General features: G+C 44.9%; 1 protein-coding gene across 1 annotated transcript in view; it reads left to right on the top strand.

The window, feature by feature from the left end:
- LOC138667233 (ras-like protein family member 11A-like) overlaps nt 1-24,540 on the top strand; it is a 51,899-nt gene extending 27,359 nt beyond the window's left edge. Inside the window, exon 4 of the mRNA XM_069755499.1 lies at nt 24,045-24,540. Coding sequence (XP_069611600.1) covers nt 24,045-24,512 — 468 coding nt within the window. The 3' untranslated portion in view covers nt 24,513-24,540. The remainder of the gene's footprint in view (nt 1-24,044) is intronic.
- Nucleotides 24,541-25,191: the final 651 nt, after the last annotated feature.

Here is a 25,191-nt window from a genome sequence, read left to right as displayed (position 1 = left end):
ATGGAAAACATTATGAATGGCAAAAGAGGCAGGAAGAGCCAAACGAAAAGACACCGGATTAATAATGTCAGAAATTTTATAAGGACCAATAAACCGAGGCTTAAACTTAGGAGAAGAAACCTTCATAGGAACATGACGAGAAGACAACCAAACCAAATCCCCCACACGAAGCCGGGGACCAACACACCGACGGCGGTTGGCAAAACGTTGAGCCCTTTCCTGAGACAACGTCAAATTGTCCACCACATGAGTCCAAATCTGCTGCAGCTTGTCCACCACAGAATCAACACCAGGACAATCAGAAGGCTCAACCTGCCCAGAAGAAAAACGAGGATGAAAACCAAAATTACAAAAGAAAGGTGAAACCAAAGTAGCCGAACTAGCCCGATTATTAAGGGCAAACTCGGCCAACGGCAAGAAAGACACCCAATCATCCTGATCAGCAGACACAAAGCATCTCAAATAGGTCTCCAAGGTCTGATTAGTTCGCTCAGTTTGGCCATTAGTCTGAGGATGAAACGCCGAAGAAAAAGACAAATCAATGCCCATCCTAGCACAAAAGGCCCGCTAAAATCTAGAGACATACTGAGAACCTCTGTCAGACACAATATTCTCCGGAATGCCATGCAAACGAACCACATGCTGAAAAAATAATGGAACCAGATCTGAGGAGGAAGGCAACTTAGGCAAAGGTACCAGATGGACCATTTTAGAGAACCGGTCACAAACAAGCCAGATAACAGACATCTTCTGGGAAACAGGAAGATCCGAAATAAAATCCATGGAAATATGCATCCAGGGCCTCTCAGGGACCGGCAAAGGCAAAAGCAACCCACTAGTGCGGGAACAGCAAGGCTTGGCCCGGGCTCAAGTCCCACAGGACTGCACAAAAGCACGCACATCGCGCGACAAGGAAGGCCACCAAAAGGACCTAGCAACCAAATCTCTGGTACCAAAAATCCCAGGATGCCCAGCCAACACTGAACAATGAACCTCAGAAATGATCTTACTTGTCCATCTATCAGGAACAAACAGCTTCCCCACTGGACAGCGGTCAGGCCTATCAGCCTGAAATTCCTGAAGCACCCGCTGTAAATCAGGGGAGATAGCAGAAAGAATCACCCCCTCCTTAAGAATGCCAACCGGCTCAAGGACTCCAGGAGAATCAGGTGAAAAACTCCTAGAGAGGGCATCTGCCTTAACATTCTTAGATCCCGGAAGATACGAGACCACAAAATCAAAACGGGAGAAAAACAGGGACCATCGAGCCTGTCTAGGATTCAGCCGCTTGGCCGACTCGAGGTAAATCAGATTCTTATGATCGGTCAGGACCACAACACGGTGTTTAGCTCCCTCAAGCCAATGTCGCCACTCCTCAAACGCCCACTTCATAGCCAACAACTCCCGATTGCCGACATCATAATTGCGTTCCGCAGGCGAAAACTTTCTGGAAAAAAAAGCACACGGTTTCATCAAAGAACCATCAGACTCCCTCTGAGACAAAACGGCCCCTGCCCCAATCTCAGAAGCGTCGACCTCAACCTGAAAAGGAAGAGAAACATCCGGTTGACGCAACACAGGGGCAGAAGTAAATCGGCGTTTAAGCTCCTGAAAGGCCTCAACAGCCTCAGAGGACCAATTCGTCACATCAGCGCCTTTCTTCGTCAAATCAGTAAGGGGCTTAACCACACTGGAAAAGTTGGCAATGAAACGGCGATAGAAATTAGCAAAACCCAAAAATTTTTGAAGACCCTTCACAGATGTGGGTTGGATCCAGTCATGAATAGCTTGGACCTTAACAGAATCCATTTCTATAGACGAGGGAGAAAAAATAAAACCCAAAAAAGAGACCTTCTGAACTCCGAATAGGCACTTAGACCCCTTCACAAATAAAGCATTATCACGAAGGATCTGGAACACCATCCTGACCTGCTTCACATGAGACTCCCAATCATCGGAAAAAATCAAAATATCATCCAAATATACGACCATGAATTTATCAAGATAATTGCGGAAAATATCATGCATAAAAGACTGGAACACAGATGGAGCATTAGAGAGCCCAAATGGCATCACAAGGTATTCAAAATGGCCTTTGGGCGTATTAAATGCAGTTTTCCATTCGTCACCCTGTTTAATACAAACAAGATTATATGCCCCTCGGAGGTCAATCTTAGTAAACCAACTAGCCCCCTTAATCTGAGCAAACAAATCAGTAAGCAAAGGCAAGGGGTATTGGAATTTGACCGTGATCTTATTAAGAAGACGATAATCAATACAGGGTCTCAAGGAGCCATCCTTCTTAGCAACAAAAAAGAAACCCACTCCCAATGGTGACAAAGAGGGCCGAATATGCCCTTTCTCCAAAGATTCCTTAACATAGCTCCGCATGGCGGCATGCTCTGGCACAGACAGATTGAAAAGTCGGCCCTTAGGGAACTTACAACCAGGAATCAAGTTAATAGCACAATCACAGTCCCTGTGTGGAGGAAGGGAACTGGACTTGGGCTCATCAAATACATCCTGGAAATCCGACAAAAACTCAGGGACCTCAGAAGAGGGGGAAGAGGAAATTGACATCAAAGGAACGTCACTATGTACTCCTCGACAACCCCAACTAGTCACCGACATAGTTTTCCAATCCAGCACCGGATTATGTTCCTGTAACCATGGAAATCCCAGTACAACAACATCATGCAGGTTATGCAACACCAGAAAACGGCAATCTTCCTGATGTCCAGGAGCCATGTACATAGTCATCTGTGTCCAGTACTGAGGTTTATCCTTGGCCAAGGGTGTAGCATCAATGCCCCTCAAAGGAATAGGGCTCTGCAAAGGCTGCAAGGAAAAACCACAGTGCCTGGCGAATTCTAAGTCCATTAAGTTCTGGGCAGCGCCTGAATCCACAAATGCCATGACAGAAAAGGACGACAATGAGCATATCAGGGTCACAGATAAGAGAAATTTAGGCTGTATAGTACTAATGGTAACAGACCTAGCGACTCTCTTAGTACGCTTAGGGCAATCAGAGATAACATGAGCCGAATCACCACAGTAAAAACACAGCCTATTCTGACGTCTGAATTCCTGCCGTTCTATTCTAGTCAAAATCCTATCACATTGCATAGGTTCAGGACTATGCTCAGAGGATACTGCCATATGGTGCACAGCTTTGCGCTCACGCAGACGCCGATCAATCTGAATGGCTAGAGACATAGATTCGCTCAAACCGGCAGGCGTAGGAAAGCCCACCAGAACATCTTTAAGGGTTTCAGAAAGACCTTTTCTGAAAATAGCAGCCAGAGCCTCTTCATTCCATTTAGTGAGCACAGACCATTTTCTAAATTTCTGGCAGTACAACTCTGCCGCTTCCTGACCTTGACACAAGGCCAACAGGGTTTTTTCCGCATGATCCACAGAATTAGGTTCGTCATACAATAATCCGAGCGCTTGAAAAATTGCATCTACATTCAATAATGCCGGATCCCCTGTTTCAAGAGAAAAAGCCCAGTCTTGAGGGTCACCACGCAGCAAGGGTATGATGATTTTTACTTGCTGAATGGGATCACCAGAAGAACGGAGTTTCAAAGCAAAAAACAATTTGCAGTTATTTTTAAAGTTCAAAAACTTGGATCTGTCCCCAAAAAACAAATCAGGAGTAGGAATTCTGGGCTCTAAAGCCCGAGTCTGGACAACATAGTCCTGGATACTCTGTACTCTTGCAGCAAGTTGATCCACACGAGAAAACAAACCCTGAACATCCATGCCAAAGCATATATCCTGAACCACCCAGATATCAAGAGGAAAAGAAAAAAAAAAGACAAACTAGAGCACAGAAAAAAAAATGGTTCAGAACTTTCTTTTCCTTCTTTTGAGATGCATTTAATTCATTTTTGGCCACTTGTACTGTTATGATACGGTGGTCTAGGAGCAACATGGAACGAGCTCTGAAGGAAGTGGTAACTGTACTGACCGCAGTCCCTAAGCTCAACACAACACTAGAAGTAGCCGTGGAATGCTCCTAACTCTCCCTAGGCATCTTGTCACAGCCTAAGAGCTAACTACCCCTAAAGATAGAAGCAGGAAAGCTATCTTGCCTCAGAGAAAATCCCCAAAGGATAGATCAGCCCCCCACAAATAATGACTGTGAGTGGAGAGGGAAAAGACATACACAGAATGAAACCAGGATGAGCACAGGAGGCCAGTCTAACTAAATAGATAGGACAGGATGGAATACTGTGCGGTCAGTATAAAACACTACAAAAATCCACGCAGAGTTTACAAAAAATCTCCACACCTGACTAAAGGTGTGGAGGGCAAATCTGCCTCCCAGAGCTTCCAGCAAGACAGAATTAATTCACACTGATAAGCTGGACAAACATAGAAAGCACAGAATGGATAAGTCCACAATCTATGGACAGAAAAGGGCAAGCAAAAACTTAGCTTAGCTGAACTGGTCAGGATAACAGGGAACTCCAAAGAGATGTGAATCCAACCAGGAACCATTTACAAGTGGCACTGGCTGAAGATAGAGCCAGACTTAAATAGCCAAGCAGAAGAGACGATAAGTGGAGGCAGCTGATGACAGCTAACTCCAAGGAGCAGCCATACCACTAGAAACCACAAGAGGGAGCCCAAGAGCAGAACTCACAAAAGTGCCACTTACAACCACCGGAGGGAGCCCAAGAGCGGAATTCACAACAGAAAACACTGACACAGTCTAAGCTGGACAAGAGAAAAACAAATGAATAGCACAGAATATAAGCACACTGCATGTGTGCCACAGAAAAAGAAACAGACACTTATCTTTGCTGAATTGGCAGCTAAGCAGGAGAAGCCAGAAAGTGATCCAACACTTCACAAGAAACATTGACAACTGGCAATGACTAATGAATCCTGCACACCTAAATATCCCAGTCAGAACTGCAATCAGCAGATACACCTGGCCAGGACTGTGACTCAGAGACAACTGCATTCCCACCCACAACCACTGGAGGGAACCCAATAGCAGAATTCACAACAGAAGACTGATCAGAGATGCAGCCAAGAGGCCCATGATCACTCTGGATGAACTGCAGAGATCTACAGCTGAGGTGGGACAGTCTGTCCATAGGACAACAATCAGTCGGACACTGCACAAATCTGGCCTTTATGGAAGCGTGGCAAGAAGAAAGCCATTTCTCAAAGATATCCATAAAATGTGTTGTTTAAAGTTTGCAACAAGGCACCTGGGAGACACACTAAACATGTGGAAGAAGAAGGTGCTCTGGTAAGATGAAACCAAAATCGAACTTTTTGGCAACAATGCCAAACGATATGTTTGGCATATAGGCAACACAGCTCATCACCCTGAACACACCATCCCCACTGTCAAACGGTGGTGGCAGCATCATGGTTTGGGCCTGCTTTTCTTCAGGGACAGGGAAGATGGTTAAAATTGATGAGAAGATGGATGGAGCCAAATACAGGACCACTCTTGAAGAAAACCTATTGGAGTCTGCAAAAGACCTGAGACTGGGACGGAGATTTGTCTTCCAACAAGACAATGATCCCAAAAATAAAGCAAAATCTACAATGGAATGGTTCACAAATAAACGTATCCAGGTGTTAGAATGGCCAAGTCAAAGTCCAGACCTCAATCCAATCAAGAATCTGTGGAAAGAGCTGAAAATTGCTGTTCACAAGCAATCTCCATCAAACCTCACTGAGCTCGAGCTGTTTGCCAAGGAAGAATGGGCAAGAATTTCAGTCTCAATGTAAAAGCTGATAGAGACATACCCCAAGCGACTTACAGCTGTAATCGCAGCAAAAGGTGGCGCAGCAAAGTATTAAGTTAAAAGGGCCGAATAATATTGCACGCCCCACTTTTCAGTTTTTGAATTTCCACAAAAATGTAAAATAACCAATAATTTTTGTTCAACGTCACAATTGTGTTCCACTTTTTGATTCTTGATTTGACCAAAAATTTACATTTGTTATCTTTATGTTTGAAGCATGATATGTGGGAAAAGGTTGAAAAGTTCTAGGGGACGAATACATTCGCAAGGCACTGTATTTAATCCAAAATGATAGTCAGTGTTTATAAAAATATACAAAAGATTTTACAAAGGGGACAAAACAATACAGCATATACAGTTGCATAACATAAAGCGGATAAAACAAAAGAAACTTACTACACTGATCACAGATATGATTCGGCCTAGCAAAGAAGAGCGCTTTGATTTAAAAAAAATCCATCGAACGGGAATCGTGCATCCTCTGATATGTATCTCTCAACATGAAAACAGATCATAATTTGCCTTGACCTTTTATCAGCACCTGAGTTACACCCATAAACTCCCCGTGATGACCTGGGCCAGGTTGTGGGATGTCCTCAGCCCTTCATGATTTTATGAAATTCCAACTTATGCGATAACTTCACTCCTGATGATCACAGAAATTCTAGATCGCCCCCATACTTTTTATCTGGATTTTACCGTTACCTATAGACCAAATATGACATAAATTTTGTCAGTGATCTGACCACTATTGATTTGTAGCTTATAGGCAGGGGTTACAGTTATGAAAAAACTGTAGCTGAAAATCTATGTCCCATCACCATCAGAGCTATAGAAGCCCCAATATTAATAATTTTATTTTGGAGATATAAGTCTGGGTTCAATGTATATCATTTCCCCTGGAGGGGACAAGGTATTTCTTGGGGACAAAAGAGGCTCTTTCACTTCTCTATCTATGTGTAAACACATGTACCTTTGTTATTCAGCCTTCTGAAAAGACCATTCCTGCTTTAACTACCTCTCCAATCTATATACCTTTGTCTACCCACAATATACAACCTCATTGGTACTGCCAGGATCTCTTCTGGTTCATTTTAATTAGGATTATCACTATCTAACTATACCCAATTTCCTCCTTATGTACGTCCATTGTACCAGTCTAAGAGACTCAGAATGTTAGCTATTGTTTCCTTAATGGAAATCTGTGTGAGAGGGGAGGAGAAGGGGGTGAATGCCCTCCTAACTAGGGACTTCAGCGATTTTAATATTTTCTATGACAGTGACCTATTAGGGTATGCGGCTATCAGTGAGGAGGGACCTCTCTAATTATCCTCCTCTATGAGCCAGAGATGTAAGTCACTAACCAGCAGCAGCTCTCACTCTGGCATGCTTGGTCTGTCCAGGTATTTAATGGAGGAGCATTCACCAGGATGTCCACCATGTATGAATTCTATACCCCTGTAAACATTCCTGATTTGTTACAGCTCATTTGCCAGGAGACTCTTGGCTGGAGCTGAGACGATTATGGTGGCTGTTCTATATTTGAGGGGTTATTTATGATGCCACAAGGGCTTCATATACTTATTCTGCTGACAGACTACCCTAATCTTTACAATATGTGTGTATTTGTTGTCACGTCTCCATGCATCGATTCTGTCATTCCGTGCTTTCTTGCACTGTGTCTTTGTGGGGTTAAATATGTAACTGTGATAAATTAAGCAGATGTCAGCTTATCTCTAGTTATTCTAAGAGTCATGAAGACTGAGGGAACAAAAGTTTATGCACTGACAGATGATATCTGGCAATACAGAAGTGTCTGTGACATTGCAGCCAATAACCCTTAATTGGGGAGTTTTTCCTTACGTCATCTGTATGAGAATGAAAACGTTATGTTCTCACGATTGACTCCAAGAACCGTCCCAGGCTGACAAGAACAGATGCTGCTAGTCTGTAGCTATCTAGATCGTTTCCTGTTTAAAAGCAGGGAAGGAAATGGACAAATTAGGACAAGAAGACTTGGACTGTCAGATCATAATACTCAAGTTTCCATGATCGTCTTCTAGCGTGATTCCTATTCTCAAGGTCAGTTCATAGGACACCGACACGATGATGTCACTAGGGGAGAAGTCGTAATAGCATCATTCTCTAATCACTGACAAATCTTACAATGACACCAATGCTGATGCAGATCTTAATTTTCTGTTTTGTAAGACTTTTTTATGATGATGTGCTGGTCAGTTCTATTCCTGTTTTATTGAACATATGTTCAAGCATCTTGCCTTCATCCTTCATGTAGTGTAAGGTTTCGTACACGCATTGTTCTTGCCTTGTCAACACTCAACTGTTTAATTATGGCAACAGTCAGCCCTATGTGATGTACCAACTAATATGATAATCAGCATTTTTAGAAAATTACATGCAGATATAAGAGCCTTTACATCTAAGGTGGTAAATAGGTACATTGTTTTGAAAAAGTATATCCCTTGAACTTTTCCAATTTATCACGTTACACCCACAAACTTAAATGTATTTTATTGGGATTTTATCTGATATATCAACACAAAATAGCAAGTATTTGTGAATGGTAATAAAAATAATACATTGTTTTCAAAATATTTAAAAAATATCAATATGAAAATTGCAACACGCCCGCTATGCTATTGTAGGATGACCTTTCACTGCAATTACTGCTGCAAGTCTTTTTTGGGTCTGCCTACCAGGTTTGCACATCTAGAGGCTAAATTTTTTATTCATTCTTCTTTGCAAGCTAGCTCTAACTCAGTGAGGTCGGATGGAAATTGTCTGTGAACAGCAATTTCCAAGTCCTGCCACAGATTCCAGTTCTCTGCAATGCACTACCCCAGATAATCAGGTTCAGGTTCACTTCCAGTATCCCCAGTTTTAACCTTCGATGACCGTAATGCAGGGTTGTAAATGTTTCCAATTTGTTTTATATTATTTGTTGCTGGCCTCCAGTTGTATTGGACTTGCCATAAATTTCCATGCAAACTGCTGTTTGGCTGATTTGTTTTATATTTTTTTAGCAAAATCTGAACTCTATTATAGCAAGTTTCAGACAAGTTGCAAATGTTTTTTGGTTGCATGGCTTGTCTGAGAATTGACGTCAGGCTTCTGTGCTGTAACTTGGCTGTTAAAAACCTCAAGAAAGAGCTGAATTGCAGACAAGGTAACACATGAGTTGCATGTTGTCAAATTCACATATGACTTTCTGCCAAAAATCCAATAATGTAAGGCTAGGGATACATGGCCATATGTGTCATGAGACAGTTTAGCTGTAAATACAGTTGTATTACCGACAGATAACATGAGAGTCGCAGTTTCACACAACCTACATTGCAGTCTGTGTTGGATTGTTTTGTGACAGTTGCACTAAGGCCTCAGTTGGTTGCAGGTTGCTACTTGACCAAATTGATAATCATCCAAGGCCATGTTGCAGTGTTACACGTTAATTTTCATGTCACCTAACTATAGACTAAGATTTACTAGATTTAAATGAATACATTGCTGAATTTATGACAGAGTGCAGTCTTTTTGGGTAGGAGTCTATCAGCATGTCATTTGTAGAATTAGCGATCTTTAACCACTGTAGGCGACCAACAGGGAGGATACAGGATAGAGTGTATATCTCTCCCCCAGAAATTTAAGCTAAGCAAAATTTTAAAACCAGGTTGTACTGGTTGGTGCAGCAGCTTAGGTGTTGAGCCGTTTTATTTATGGTAGTTGTGGGCCGGATTTTATTGGAGTGATGAGGAGGATTCAGTGGTGGGACTCATCACTCCGACTCCCGCTCCAGTACGGGTAGTACTGGAGGCTTAGGCAGCTCAGCTGAGAGAGGTCATCTCATTACAGGCCCAGAAAAAGCTGAAGAAAGCTTCAGAGAGAGACAGCCTCCTGACTGATATGGTGTTTCTGAGAAGGATATGCATAGTGTAACGAATGGAAATGGAGGCACAGAAGTTGAAGTTCACATTAGTTTTTATTAAGGTTTAACGTGGAACCTCTGGGCCACGGTCCGGGGGCTCTGAAGGGGGCGTGACTACGTGAGTCCCAGACACCCGTGGTAAGTCCACTCGAACAGGGTCAGAATGGTATGCCTGGGGGACACGGGTGCTACCTCCAGTTAGACCCCGAACTCGTGGTAGCTGTCCCAGCGGGACAAACGATCAAGCAGGGTTAGCGGCAGACGTGGAGCTAACCAGGTGGAACTGGGTGTACAGGTAGAAGCTTGTTCCAGCAGTACTGGCGTTGTCTGGAGATGAGGATGGCAGATTGGCGGGACGAGACGGAACTGGCGAAGACAGAGCAAACGTCGTCCAAGATAGCCGGGTAACTGATAGCTGATGATCTGTGGAAACAGAGTATTAGCAGAGCACTGGCAGAGAACTTTCAGAAACATAAGCACATGCTGACAGGAAGCGGAAGAAGCAACCATAGATACTTGTTGCTCCGGCACCCTCCCTATGGTGGAGGAGCTAGAAATAGCATTAAAGGGACTCTGTCACCTGAATTTGGAGGGAACAATTTTCAGCCATGGAGGCGGGGTTTCCGGGTGTTTGATTCACCCTTTCCTTACCCGCTGGCTGCATGCTGGCTGCAATATTGGATTGAAGTTCATTCTCTGCCCTCCATAGTACACGCCTGCACAAGGCAAGATTGGCCAGAAGCATATTTTAAAAAATGCGCTCTGTCTCTTTAAGAGACTGGGAGCGAGCGCGCGCATGGCCTAAGCACTCTGCCTGAGAACCTGCTGGCAGCACGCCAGGAAGCAGGAGAGGAAGGAGAGGAAGAAGCTGCATCCTGACAGCGTGGAGCCGGCACAGAGCGGGAGTCCCGACTGGGACCCCACAAAGGTACAGAGACCGGCCCAGGTGTAACACATAGCGGTTAAATGTGCTAAACGCTGAGTTGCTGGAAAGCCAAGCCCTGCACACATCCCTGGTAGCGTGAGTCAGAGGTATGATGTATTAGTTAGCGCCTAGCCGGGCAAGTCTTTGATCATTTTTGGTTGTTTTACTGTTTGCTACATTTCGGCTGAAATTAAAAGCCCCACTTTTTCCTTATATGGACTGTGTCTACCTATGTCATTGCCACACTGCCCTACAACGCCCCTTGTGTGCTACACCACTCTTACTTGCAGTAGTGCTCCAAATCTGTCAGATAGTGAAGGCATCATCTGTGTACAGCGCCCTCTTCAGGTTAACCCATAGATTTTTAGTTGGATTCAGGTCTGGGCTCTGGCTTGGCAATTCCAAAGCTTTCATCTTATTTGTTGAATTGAAGGTATTCTTAGGGTTGTTGCTATGCTGAAAGATAAAATTCCTCTTCATCTTCAAATTTTTAGCAGAGGCCTGAAGATTTTAATGCAAAATTCACTGATATTAGTGTTAGGGGTCGAGTTCCCGCTTCTGCACAGGGGGAATCTCGAGCCACCTCTGCTGCGGTCTCCCATTCTTATCCAGCCGCAGTGGAGTCTGCTCAGCAAGGACGTCGGTCCCAGCGTCTTGCTCATTCTCACTCTGTTCTGAGAGTTACTGCTGCTTCTCCAGTCTCTGCTATTAAAGTCTGTTCTGGTCAGCAGCGAGCGGACTTCTCTGGGACTAAGTCCTTGTCTGCACGTACTGAGCATGCCCAGCGTAAGGTCTCCTGTTGGAGATCGAGGGTCATGTGCTCAGGCTCTGCAGCACATTCCATTGGTCCTCCTGGCAGGTCCTAGAAGGGCAAAAGTGCTGTGGCCACTTCCTGTGCTGCTGCTATATAAACTGCGCATGACCGCACGGCCATGTGCTAGTATTGTCAAACAATTGCTAATGTGTGTATGTTGTGAGTGCAAGTCGTCCTTGGATACCCCTACCCTATAGTATGACTGTTCGCGGAAGGTGTATGGCTGCTACCTAGCGCCCGACTTATCCTACAGCACTAGTCACACATTATAGCGTCCAGTTGCTGTGACCGCCAGTACGGCGCCGTGCACTTCCTCTGTGCTTTCCTTACCCAAGCCTGGGTGGTTAGTGGCGTTCGTCAGTACGGCACTGCATGCTCTTCTGTTTCATTTCACACCCAGTTGCGGTGTTGCGCCAGCAAGGGTCTAATCGGACTTCAATCCCAGTTGGGGTTGAGTTCACTGACTACTTGCTCGCGCTTTAGGTGCGGTACCGCGGTCCTGTGCCTTAACAGGATTGCTTCTTTCACGCTGGGTGAGGTTAACCCACGCGTGTATACTCTAGTGTACCGCCATATAGTCTGCTAATTGCTAGCAGCAGGTTTTCACCTGCACGGTGGACCCCGGACTGCGAACGCATCTATACCATCTGTCTTGGTGCGTTCCGCCAGTCCTAACAGAATACTAGCGCCAGGGTCTGGCTAGTAAAATGGCGGACGACCAGCGTTTACAGCGGTACATCCAGCAGCTGGAGGGAAGGTTGGCGGCTCTTGAGCGTTCAACCTCAGCTGTGGATGTTACTGCTGTCGCTGTTCAGGCTGCAAGTGTGGCTGCAGCTACCTTGTCCACTGCCGCTCCTGTACCGATGCTATCTCGCCTCCCGCTACCAGAGAAATTTTCTGGTGACAGTAAGTCCTGTAGGGGTTTCGTGAGTCAGTGCTCAATACATCTCGAGCTTCTGGCCTCTCGTTTCCCTACAGAGCGGGCAAAGGTGGGCTTTATAATTTCCTTATTGTCGGACAGGGCGTTGCAGTGGGCTACGTCGCTGTGGGAGCGTGGCGATCATGTGGTGCAGAGTGCTCCGTTATTCCTGAGCACTCTGAAACAGGTCTTTCTAGGACCTCGTGTCACCCATGACACGGCGCTCCAACTGTTGGCACTGACTCAGGGCTCGTCCTTGGTCAGCCTTTTTGCCGTCCATTTCCGCACTCTGGCATCTGAGCTGGAGTGGTCGGATAAAGCCCTTATCCCTATATTTTGGAGGGGGCTGGCTGACCACGTTAAGGATGCTCTGGCCACTAGGGAGATTCCCGCCACACTGGAGGAGTTAATAGCAGTATCTACTCGCATTGACCTCCGTTTTCACGAGCGGAGGTTAGAGCGAGCCCAGTGTAGGCAGAGATTTCGGCTGGCTCCCACCTTCGCCAAACCTTTGGAATCTCCAGTCCAGGCTCCTGAGTTCCAGGAACCTAAGATGGTGTCACGAGTGGAATCTAAGTCTCAGACCGCTCGTGCACTCCAGGGTTGCCATGTTTGCCAACAGTCAGGACATCTTGCCACCAGATGTCATCAGCGGTCGAGGAAACGTCAGCGTCTAGTGGTAGTAGGTGGAGGTGCACTAGACACTGCGACGTTTGCCTCCAAATTGTCCTTTAAGGGGACAATTACCTTTGGCTCATCCTCCCACTCGGTAGACCTCTGCGTGGATTCTGGGGCGGAGGGCAATTTTATGTCTTCTGCCTTCGCCCAACGTCACGCAATACCCCTGGTTATGCTATCTCAACCAGTAACGGTACGAGTGGTGAATGGGTCGACACTCCCCGCACAAATAACACATCAGACCATCCCTGTTACTCTGTCCCTGTCGCCATCCCATCAGGAGATTATTTCTCTGCTCGTCATTCCTGAGGGTATTGATGAGGTCCTGTTGGGGATACCTTGGCTACGGTACCACTCTCCTCACATCGAGTGGTCCTCAGGCAGAATTCTGGGATGGGGTGAATCATGTGGGGGTAGGTGTCACCGAGAGTGCGTTCAGGTTGCTATTACTGAGGTACCCGCAGATCTATCCTCTCTCCCCAAGCAATATTGGTCTTACGCAGACGTGTTCTCCAAGAAGGCGGCGGAGACCCTTCCGCCCCATCGCCCCTATGACTGTCCTATCGATCTCTTGCCTGGTGCGGAGCCTCCCCGGGGTCGAGTTTATCCATTATCTCTCCCGGAGACGGAGGCCATGTCTCAGTACATTCAAGAGAATCTGGCAAGACGGTTTATCAGGAAGTCAGTGTCACCTGCTGGGGCAGGGTTCTTCTTCGTGCAGAAGAAGAATGGGGAGCTACGTCCATGCATAGACTACAGGGGTCTTAACGCTATCACCGTTAAGAACAAGTATCCTTTGCCCTTGATATCTGAGCTCTTCGATAGGCTTCGGGGAGCAAGGGTATTTACTAAATTAGATCTGCAGGGTGCTTACAACCTGATTCGCATCCGTGAGGGGGACGAATGGAAAACGGCGTTTAACACCAGAGATGGGCACTATGAGTATCTGGTGATGCCCTTCGGGCTCTGTAATGCCCCAGCCGTTTTTCAAGACTTTGTCAACGACATCTTCCGGGATATGCTTTCCACCTCAGTTGTAGTCTATCTGGATGATATTCTCATCTTTTCTCCAGATATTGACTCCCACCGGAGAGATGTTGGCAGAGTCTTCGACCTCCTACGGGCAAACTCTCTTTACGCTAAGTTGGAGAAGTGTATGTTTGAGCAGGAGTCTTTGCCGTTCCTGGGCTATATCATCTCCGCCCAGGGATTGGCTATGGATCCTGCCAAACTACAGGCTGTGATGGACTGGCAAGAGCCCCATTCTCTTAAAGTGGTGCAGCGCTTTATGGGGTTCATTAACTATTACCGCCAGTTCATTCCCCACTTCTCAACTCTGGTAGCTCCCTTGGTAGCCCTCACCAAGAAGGGAGCGAATCCTAAATTGTGGTCGGAAGAGGTCTCCAAGGCCTTCACTTCTATTAAGTCCCACTTTGCTAGCGCTCCCATCTTACATCGTCCCGATGTGGATAAGCCATTCCTAATGGAGGTGGATGCCTCGTCCGTTGGTGCTGGAGCAGTCCTCTACCAGAAGGATGCTCAAGGTCGGAAGCATCCATGCTTCTTCTTCTCTAAGACTTTCTCGCCAGCAGAGAGAAACTACTCCATCGGGGATAGGGAGCTGCTAGCAATGAAGTTGGCCTTTTCAGAGTGGAGACATCTTCTGGAAGGTGCGCGGTTTCCCTTCCAGGTTTACACTGACCACAAAAATTTGGTCTACTTACAGACAGCCCAGCGGCTAAGTTCTCGCCAAGCCAGATGGTCCTTGTTCTTTTCCCGGTTCCACTTTTCTCTTCATTTTCTCGCCGGGGAGAAGAATATTCGTGCTGATGCTCTCTCTCGCTCCCTTATGTCAACTGAAGAGGAGGAAGAGGAGCCTCGGCTTATTGTTCCCTCGGAGAGCCTGAGAACCGTAGCACCGGTTTCGCTTGAGTCTGTGCCTCCGGGCAAGACTTTTGTGCCCATTAATTTGCGACCGGAGGTTCTCTCTTGGGCTCATTCGTCCATAGTGGGTGGACACTTTGGGACAAAGAGGACATCTGAGCCACTGGCGAGGACGTACTGGTGGCCGCATATGGTCCGGGATGTCAGGGATTATATTCTGGCGTGTGTCTCCTGCGCCAAAAATAAATCTCCGCGTCAAAGGCCAGCTGGGTTGCTCTATCCCTTGCCGGTGGCAGATAGGCCCTGGGAGATGGTCGGGATGGACTTTGTCGTGGGTTTGCCCAAGTCTCGCGGCTGTACCATCATTTGGGTCATCACCGATCATTTCTCGAAAATGGTGCATTTGGTGCCGCTACCACGGTTACCTTCTGCACGGGCCTTGGCTGCGTTGTTCATTAAGCACATCTTCCGCCTACATGGTATGCCTGACAAAATTGTCAGTGAACGGGGTCCCCAGTTTGCGTCTCGGTTCTGGAGAGAGCTGTGTCGTCTTCTCAGTATTGAGTTGAATATCTCTTCCGCTTATCATCCCGAGACGAATGGGTTGGTAGAGAGGGCCAACCAGACCTTGGTCACATACCTGCGACATTTTGTTTCAGCCAGGCAGGATGACTGGGCATCCTTGCTATCATGGGCAGAGTTTGCACTGAACAACGCCGTAGCCGACTCCACTGGACAAACCCCATTCCTCCTCAACTATGGTCAGCATCCACGGGTACCTGTGCCTATGCCCGTGTCTTCCGCCGACTCCAGGGTGGCAGACTGGGCTGTGGAGGCACGGGATATTTGGGACCGCACTCAGGATGCCATTCGGGCCTCTAAGGAGAGAATGAGGTCCTCCGCCGATGCTCATCGGCGCCCCGCTCCGACCTTTGCTCCTGGCGACTTGGTGTGGCTCTCCGCCCGTAACATCAGGCTGCGAGTTGAGTCCACTAAATTTGCTCCTCGCTACTTGGGTCCTTTCAAGGTCCTCGAGCAGGTTAATCTTGTGGTCTATCGTTTGGCCCTTCCGCCACGCCTGGGTATCACCGACACCTTTCATGTGTCCCTCTTGAAACCCGTGTATATGTCCCGGTTCTCCGAGTCATCTGCTGGGACATCGGGTTCGTCTTCGGACGATTATGAGGTGAACGCTATTTTGGGGTGCAAGGTGGTGCGTGGTAAAAAATTTTATTTGGTGGACTGGAAGCGTTATGGCCCTGAGGACAGGTCCTGGGAGCCTGTTGAGCACATTCGGGCTCCGCAGCTCATTGCTGCCTTCGAACGTAGCGAGGCCCAAGGAGGGGGGGCCCTAGGAGGGGGGGTAATGTTAGGGTTTGAGTTCCCGCTTCTGCACAGGGGGAATCTCGAGCCACCTCTGCTGCGGTCTCCCATTCTTGTCCAGCCGCAGTGGAGTCTGCTCAGCAAGGACGTTGGTCCCAGCGTCTTGCTCATTCTCACTCTGTTCTGAGAGTTACTGCTGCTTCTCCAGTCTCTGCTATTAAAGTCTGTGCTGGTCAGCAGCGAGCGGACTTCTCTGGGACTAAGTCCTTGTCTGCACGTACTGAGCATGCCCAGCGTAAGGTCTCCTGTTGGAGATCGAGGGTCATGTGCTCAGGTTCTGCAGCACATTCCATTGGTCCTCTTGGCAGGTCCTAGAAGGGCAAAAGTGCTGTGGCCACTTCCTGTGCTGCTGCTATATAAACTGCGCATGACCGCACGGCCATGCGCTAGTATTGTCAAACAATTGCTAATGTGTGTATGTTGTGAGTGCAAGTCGTCCTTGGATACCACTACCCTATAGTATGACTGTTCGCGGAAGGTGTATGGCTGCTACCTAGCGCCCGACTTATCCTACAGCACTAGTCACACATTATAGCGTCCAGTTGCTGTGACCGCCAGTACGGCGCCGTGCACTTCCTCTGTGCTTTCCTTACCCAAGCCTGGGTGGTTAGTGGCGTTCGTCAGTGCGGCACTGCATGCTCTTCTGTTTCATTTCACACCCAGTTGCGGTGTTGCGCCAGCAAGGGTCTAATCGGACTTCAATCCCAGTTGGGGTTGAGTTCGCTGACTACTTGCTCGCGCTTTAGGTGCGGTACCGCGGTCCTGTGCCTTAACAGGATTGCTTCTTTCACGCTGGGTGAGGTTAACCCACGCGTGTATACTCTAGTGTACCGCCATATAGTCTGCTAATTGCTAGCAGCAGGTTTTCACCTGCACGGTGGACCCCGGACTGCGAACGCATCTATACCATCTGTCTTGGTGCGTTCCGCCAGTCCTAACAATTAGGAACTGCTTATAATTCCCTCCACCTTGACTAAAGACCCAGTTTCAGCTACTAAAAAGCAACCCCAAAGCATAATGCTGCTTCCACCATTCTTCTCTGTGGGTATGACATTCTTTTGGTGATCTGCATTATTAACTTTGCATCAAACATACCTTTTGAAATAATGGCCAAAAGGTTCAACCTCTCATCAGACTATAGCACGTTTTCACCCTAGCTTTTGGCAGACAAGATGAAGGTTTTGGCCAAACATAGCTATGCTTCAATATTTTTCTTTCTAATAACAGCCTTCCAGTTTGCCACCCTAACCCACTTGGCCAGACATATGATGAAAATGGTAGATTATTGGTAAATGTTGCATACAAAAACAGTACTTGTTGTAAATTCCTGCAGCTCCTTTAATGTTGCTGTTTCCTCTTGGCAGCTTCTTGGACCGATTTCCTTCTGTTCTTTTCATTCGTTTTGAGGGACACTCAGTTCTAGATAATATCACTTTTATGACTAAGTTAAACCTCTCATTGAAGTCCATGTGCACATGGTTTTTGCTGTAAAAAGCAACTAAGAAAATCCTACTAGCGTATTGAAACTTTAAATGGGGTTAAGCAAAATCCCTGTAAATTATGGCAGCTCGGTACTATTATTTAACATAAGTTTAAATGTGATTGGCTAATTCTGAACACAACCATATCCCCAATTATAAGAGGTTATTTAGAGTTATGCAACCGTTTTATTTTAGTTCTGTTATTCTTATTTTCTTCATGAAATGATTTCAGTTTGTTTCTCAATCAATTTGTACAAATTATGGTTGACAGTAAAAGGTGGAAAAAAGTTGTGAAATAATTCTTCTTAGTATGGTTTTTTTTTATGATTTATATGCTTTTCTCATTATTTTGAAGGAACTTGTATTCCTCTAATTGCGGGTGGTCACATGGGCATGTATTTTCCAAGCAATGGAAAGAACTAAAATTTCCAGATCGGAAAAAGAAATGGCATTTTTAAGTAGTTAAAATAAATTGATTTTCCATATTAGCACATCAAATGTGCAAAAAGTGTAAGTTAATGAAAATGGATTGCAAATTATATTCAAAGGAACTTAGATCCCGTATGCACACAGTTTTGTATCTTCTGAAAGAAACTAAACACCTTCACCTAGTGTGTTTTTTTAGCATCAAAGAGACCAAAATAGGTTTACAAAATATAAGCATATTTTCATATGCATTTCAAAGCATCTTTTTATTGAATTTCTCAATATCCTAAGTGTAGTATGTCAAGGATCACAGCCAGAGGAATCGCGCTGAACCACCCCGTTATTACTTTTTTGTCACAAACAGCTCTCTGCTACCTCCTATCCTCAGGACAATTACACGATTGGCCAACAGATTAACAGGATGTGGCTGTTACCACTAATAGGCCAGTTATTGGAGAACTAACAGTGTGTGCATGGTTTATACACCTCCCATTCCAATGCATGGAATATATATACCCCGTTATGGTCACTTCTAAATCCACGATAACTCCCTGCCACCATTATTTTTTTTTTTACAGGCTGATCGGACGCCTGGTTTCTGGCAGTGTATGGCTTTCAGGAGTGTGTCCTTTTCAGAACAAAAGGAGCAGAATTAAATGTTCTATTTAATCCAGAACGATAGGCAGTGTTTATAAAAAAAATATACAAAAGAATTTACAAAAGCAACAAAACAATACAGTATATACAGTTACAATAAATAAAATGGATTAACAGAGAAACTTACAGTGGGATGTGGCTTCAGTTTTTGAAAATTATTTTTTTATGTCCATCAAAATATAACACTTTTTCCCACTGCCTACCAATCGCTAAAACAAAAGGGCAGAGATACTGGGTAGAACTTTGAGTCCCTTCAACTCCTCTGAGACCCATAGGCCTCCATGAGTCCAGACACCACAAACCTCATCTACTTGAAGAAGCACAGTGAATGGATACATTTATGTTAAACTTGCAAAATAAGATTTGAAATTCTGATGACTTGAATTATTAAAGACACCATGTTCTTATTGCACGTTTAGGCCGATTTCACACGTCTATGAAACACAGACTGTTCTCAGATCAGAAAACTTAACCCAATTGCTGAGATTTGAGGTTTAAGCCAGCTGCTTTCTAGAGCTATACAGTACTGGTTTAAAGTTCGGTCACACCTGTTCATGCAGTGATTTTCCTTGTCCTTATTGGAATATGCACATTATACATTCAGACTGAAGGCAATAAAACCATAATCGCACACATATGGAGACATGGAGTAAAGAAGCAGAATATGTGTTAAACCTTAGTTTCCTCAAAGTACCCCCGCCTTACTCTGATGACAGCTTTACATCCTCTTGGCACTCTCTCAAGCAGCTTCATCAGGTAATCACCTAGAATGACTCCCAATGAACAGGTATGCCTCATCAAGAATTGGTTTGTGGAACCACTGGCCTTCAGAACCTGTTCAAGACCATCAGATGTGTTTCACAGGGGCAGTTTTGGAACATAGCTTCATATGGTGCTGAGCCATTTTACACACCTGTTCTAAGCCAGAATCTGGCAAGAACCACTCAACTAAGCAAAACAAATGACAATCCATCATTACTTTAAGAAACTTAGTTCAGTAAATCCAGAAAGTTGCAAGAGCCTTGAAGTAATCCTCAAGTGCAGTCATAAAAACCGCTATGATAAAACAAGCTCTCAAGAGAAGGCCAACCCAGGAAAGCACGAACAACAGTTTCCTCTGCTGCAGTCATCAGAGTTACCAGCCTTACAAATTGAAAATTTACAGCATGTCACATAATAGCCATCATAAATGATGCAGAGATATCAAGTAGGAGACACATCTCAACATCGGTTGTTGAAAGGAGACTGAAAGCAGGAGGCCTTTATAGCAAAATTGCTGCAAATAAGCCACTTCTGAGGACCACAAACAAGAAGAAGAGGTTTTCTTGTTTCAAGAGTCACAAGGACTAGACATTAGATCAGTGAAAATCTGTACTGTGGCCTAATTAGTAAAAGTTTGTGGTACTAACTGCATTGTCTTTGTGAAACTCAGAAAAGGTTAGTGGATGGTTTCTCCATGTGTGGTGCCCACTATGAAGCATGGGGTGGAAGTTGTGATGGCATGGGGGTGCTTTGCTGGTGACATTATTGGTGATTTATTCCAACTTAAAGACACAGCTTAGCTACCACAGCATTCTGCAACGTCATGCCATCCCATTTGGTTTGCACTTAGTGGAACCTGTAGCGCTGGCGTCTCTGCCTTCTACTTCCCTCGCCAGGCAGAGACACCGGCTTTCTCACCACCATGGCCCCCATCCAGCACTGTCTCCTTCCTCTGAGTTGGCAGCTGCCTGGAGTGCGCGCTCTGCCCAAAGATCCCTGGGCGTTGTGCTTGCAGCGCATGTGCGCTTTCCCTTTCTTTGAGGCTGTGCGCATCCTCTTAAAGTGTCCACAGCCAAGTTCTGGAGGACACTTACTATTTAACGCACCTCCTCCAGCATGGAGATGGCTGAGCACCTGTATATCTAACACGCTTGCTAGTTCTCCAGTCCCAGTACTCGTATTCAGTATACCATTCCTCTACTACTGCCCCTCCTGCCTATCAGCCGTGCTTGCCTGCCTGTCTGTCAGCCGTAGCCACCTGCCTGTCTGTCAGTCATGGCTGCCTGCACTTGCCTACCAGTACCAGCCTGTGTGTCTGTCGTGCCAGCTGCTGTACCAGCCATGCCTGTCAGTACTTGCCCAGTCTGCCATCTCTGCCTCCAGTCCCTTGGGAGTCAGCTGCCATCCACTCGAGGTCAGTTGTGTTGTAGCACTCCTTTGTCTCTCCTCGGATTGCGGTATCGTTAGTCGCTGTGTATCCGAGGTCGGACTTGGTGAGGCACCTAGTTGCGCTCTCTCTGGGCTTTCCTTGGGCCACGGCACAGTGGGTCCACCACCCATCCAGTTACCAAACCATTGTTTGTGTTGCAACACAACAATGACTCAAAATCACCTCAAGGCTGTATAAAGGCATGTGACCAAGAAGGAAAGTGACCAAGAGTGACAAGAACAAAGTTCTTCATCAGATAACATGGTCTCCACAATCACTCAAAATAATTGAGATTTTGAGGTGTATTGAACCGCAAAGTGAAGACAAAGAAGCCAAAAAGTGTTTAGCACTTCTGGAAACTCCTTCAAGACTGAAAGCCATTCTAGGTGACTATGTGACAGTGCTGGTTTAGAGAATGCATAGGGGGCGTAAAACTTTCATCACTGTTAAAGAAGGGAACTATGAGGAATATAAGATTAAACACACCTTGGCTGGTCTCACACCTATGTCTTTTCTCCTTGTTTTCATATGTGTTTGTGGTTTTCCTGCCATCAGTATGAATTTACAATATGTCCCAACATGTCACTGGTACTGTATGAAGCAGCTAGCTCAGGTTGGGAAACCCAGCAGTTTGGCCGGCTTTTCTGATCTTTGCATAGTCTGTGTTCCACAAATGTGTGAAGCCGGCCTTGTACTTAAATTCTATTGTGTTGATATCCTCGTATGTGTATCCAGCTATATCAGATGCAAATATTAGGTCAGTAGTTATGCAGGCTAATGTTGGAGGATTGCGAGTGTATGACTGTGTATAAACACTAAAGGAACAATTACAAATCCCCCTGATGACTCTGCATTACATGATATAACCATTTTAATTCACATGATCTGCTTCCAAGACTTGACTTGGCTAACAAACACTGAGTCATAACGTCCAAGCTCATATATCACTACTTCATTTATGTTGCTTAAACAGGGCTTCAGGCCTTTTTCTACTGGATCTGAGGTTTAAAATGTAATCTTCAATCCAAACATGGAGTTTCCCATCTTCCTGAGGCTCACTCCTGATAAAAGGAAACCGTCAAACAGACTTGGGACATGGTGCAAGCTCATCCATCAATGTATTACTCAAAACCTCATCTATATTAATTGCACATTATTTAAACAGGAGCAGATGCAGCTGGACAGAAGAATGATAGCTGATCCTATGGCTGTGCTTTACTGCTGTCCTGGTATACAAGCAAAGTGTATGGGATTTATAGACCTTTCATGCCCACTGTTCTTCTTTTTTTACTCTTGCAGGTACGCTGAGTTTTATGTGTGGGTTTTCCTGATTGAATTACATTACATGTGGAATTACATTACATGCGGACAAGGAGTGCATCTTTCCATGGTCACATTGGCGCTCCTGTGACTTGATTGGGGGTGGGTTGTTATGACAGTCAGGGATATGCGGATGATTCCCGTGCCTGTCATTATGATACTCCTGTGAACGCCAACTCATGGCAAGTGATCAAACGATTGAAGCTTCAAGGCCCCTTAGTGGACTATTAAATCCAGTGAAAAGTAAACAAGTTTTTAAAAATATGAAAAAATTTAAAAAAAACACAAAAGTTCAAATTACCCCCATTTTGACACGTTGAAAATAAAACAATTTAAAAAGCAATACACGTATTTGGTATCACTGCATTTAGAAATGTCAGATCTATAAAGTTATAAAATAAATAAATCTGATCAGTAATAGGCATAACGAAAACAAAATCAACACACAACATTGCATTAACAGGCGGTCAAAACACTGTGTCTACCCCAAAATAGTATCAATAAATACACTACCTCAGGGCACAAAACATAAGATCACAAGCAGCTCTAATTTTGGAAAAATGAAAATGTTCTGGGTTTCAGAAAATGGCGACTAAAGCAAAAAAAAAATTTCACATTTTTGTTAACACTTGAAAAGAAAAACTGTACATTTTGGTATAGCAAGCTTTTGAGACTTCAACAGAGACCTGAGTAGTCTCAAAAGCTTGATATTTGTTACCATCTTTCCAGTTAGCCAATAAAAGGTATCAACCACTGAGGACTCTCAAATTTTAATATTTTTCACTCTACTGGCTAACACGGCACAAAGATATATTTTTTCTACTCTGACAGTGATATTTAATGTGCGCGAACCATGGCGCATGCATTTGAGCAAACCGTGGTGCATGCAGTTGCCCCCACCATGATGTGATAGTGGAGGGCACTTGGGTTGCGAAGGGAGGTTAAAGGTAGAGAAGAAAAAAGGTTTTAAAAATATAGAAAAAAAATAAATACATGTAAAAAAATTCAATCACTTCTCTTTTCCCCTATTAAAAATAAAGAAATAATACTAAAACATTAGGTATCACTGCGTCCATAAAACTATAAAAGTCCGATCTACTGTATCAAAATCTAAAATTAATTAAAAAAAGGCTGTAAAAACAAAGCCCCAAAAAACTATTGAGAAATTGCTTTTTTTGCACAATTTCACCACAATTTTTTCCTTTTTTTCCTGTTTTACAATACATTGAATGATAAAATGAATGGTGTAAATAAAAACTTCATCTGGTCCCAGAAAAAAAACAAGTGCTCTATGTGGGCAGAGAAAAAAAATTATGGCTTTTGGAAAAAGGGAAGGAAAAAACAAACGTTCAAAAACGGAAAATCGCCATGTTTGGAAGTGGTCAAGACAGTATTTATCTGCAGATTACCCCTGTGGCTTCAGGAAAATACTGTGTCCTTCAAGACAAAAAAACCCATTATATATGGAAATGGGATGGAAAAAATTACTTACGTTGAGAAAATTGAAAAAGCACGGCAGTCACCTAAAGAGGCCCCAGGGCCAGCAAAGCTAGTGTGCAGGGACCAGTAGCAAACCACACATTGTATATGGAGGATAGGGCCCCATTTCTTCGCTTGCTAAATGTGTTTCCCTTTTGTTTTCACAGGAAGATGCAGACAGTATTTGTTGCCAGGAGCAGATCAACCGATCCATTTACTGGGCAGATGGCTTTGTTTTTGTGTTTTCAATCACAGACTACAATAGCTACCGAGTGATTAGACCCTTATATCAGCATTTACGGAAAATCCACCCAAACACCAAAATTCCTCTGCTTTTAGTAGGAAATAAAGCTGATCTCTTAAGGGCCCGGCAGGTAGAATCTGATGAAGGGGTCCAACTAGCCAATGAACTGACTGGCACATATGCTGAAGTATCTGCCAGAGAAAATTATGAAGGGGTATATGGAGCATTTTACCAGCTTTGCCAAGAGGTTGGTAAGATGATTTTCAGTTGTAATGGAGAAAAACGAAGAGGACTCCAACTTGTGCGCCCAAGGTCTCCAAACATGCAAGACCTGAAAAGACGTTTTAAGCAAGTATTATCCTCTAAGGTTAAGTCTACCACAACTGTCTGACCACTGCCAGGATTGCACGGTGAACTATCACATATCAGATGTATTCATCAATTCAACTTTTTCACCTGAAAGATTATCTCTGCAAATTGTGCTGGATACAATTTGTGTCATTTTGCATTCATGGTTTACTTAAAAATTACTAAAATTATTTGTGTAATGATAAAAGGAACATAGTTTAGGCTAATTATGTGGCTATACTTAAAGAAGTTGTCCACTAGTTGGACAACTTCTCACATCCCTTGCTTGGCCCCCAAAAAATAATAAAGCCTATACTCACCTCCCATGCTTGCGCCATTCCCACGGTGTCGACAGTCACTCTCCCCAGGGCTCTTCTGCGGTATTGTGACAAATGACCCCAGAGCCCAATCAGCATCTCCGTCACTGTCCTCACCTTCGACAAATCGATCATGAAGAGGAATTCCGGGATCACCTGCAGCCTGGACTTCTTCATGATCGATTTGTTCAAAAGATGGGGATAGTGATGCCAGCACTGATTGGGCACCGGGGTCACGTGCCACAACACCGCTTGAGATCCCGGGGAGAGCGACTGCCGACAGCGTTATTATTTTATCAGGGCCAGACATTTTGATCAAGAAAAGGTTGTCATAGTAGAGGACCACACCTTTAAAGGATTTTCTCATCCTGTTGAACAGGAGTACACTACTCCTCTGCCTCCTTG

Source organism: Ranitomeya imitator, chromosome 2, assembly GCF_032444005.1.
Source record: "Ranitomeya imitator isolate aRanImi1 chromosome 2, aRanImi1.pri, whole genome shotgun sequence".
NCBI classification, from domain to species: domain Eukaryota; kingdom Metazoa; phylum Chordata; class Amphibia; order Anura; family Dendrobatidae; genus Ranitomeya; species Ranitomeya imitator.
This window is presented reverse-complemented; position numbering and strand designations above follow the sequence as displayed.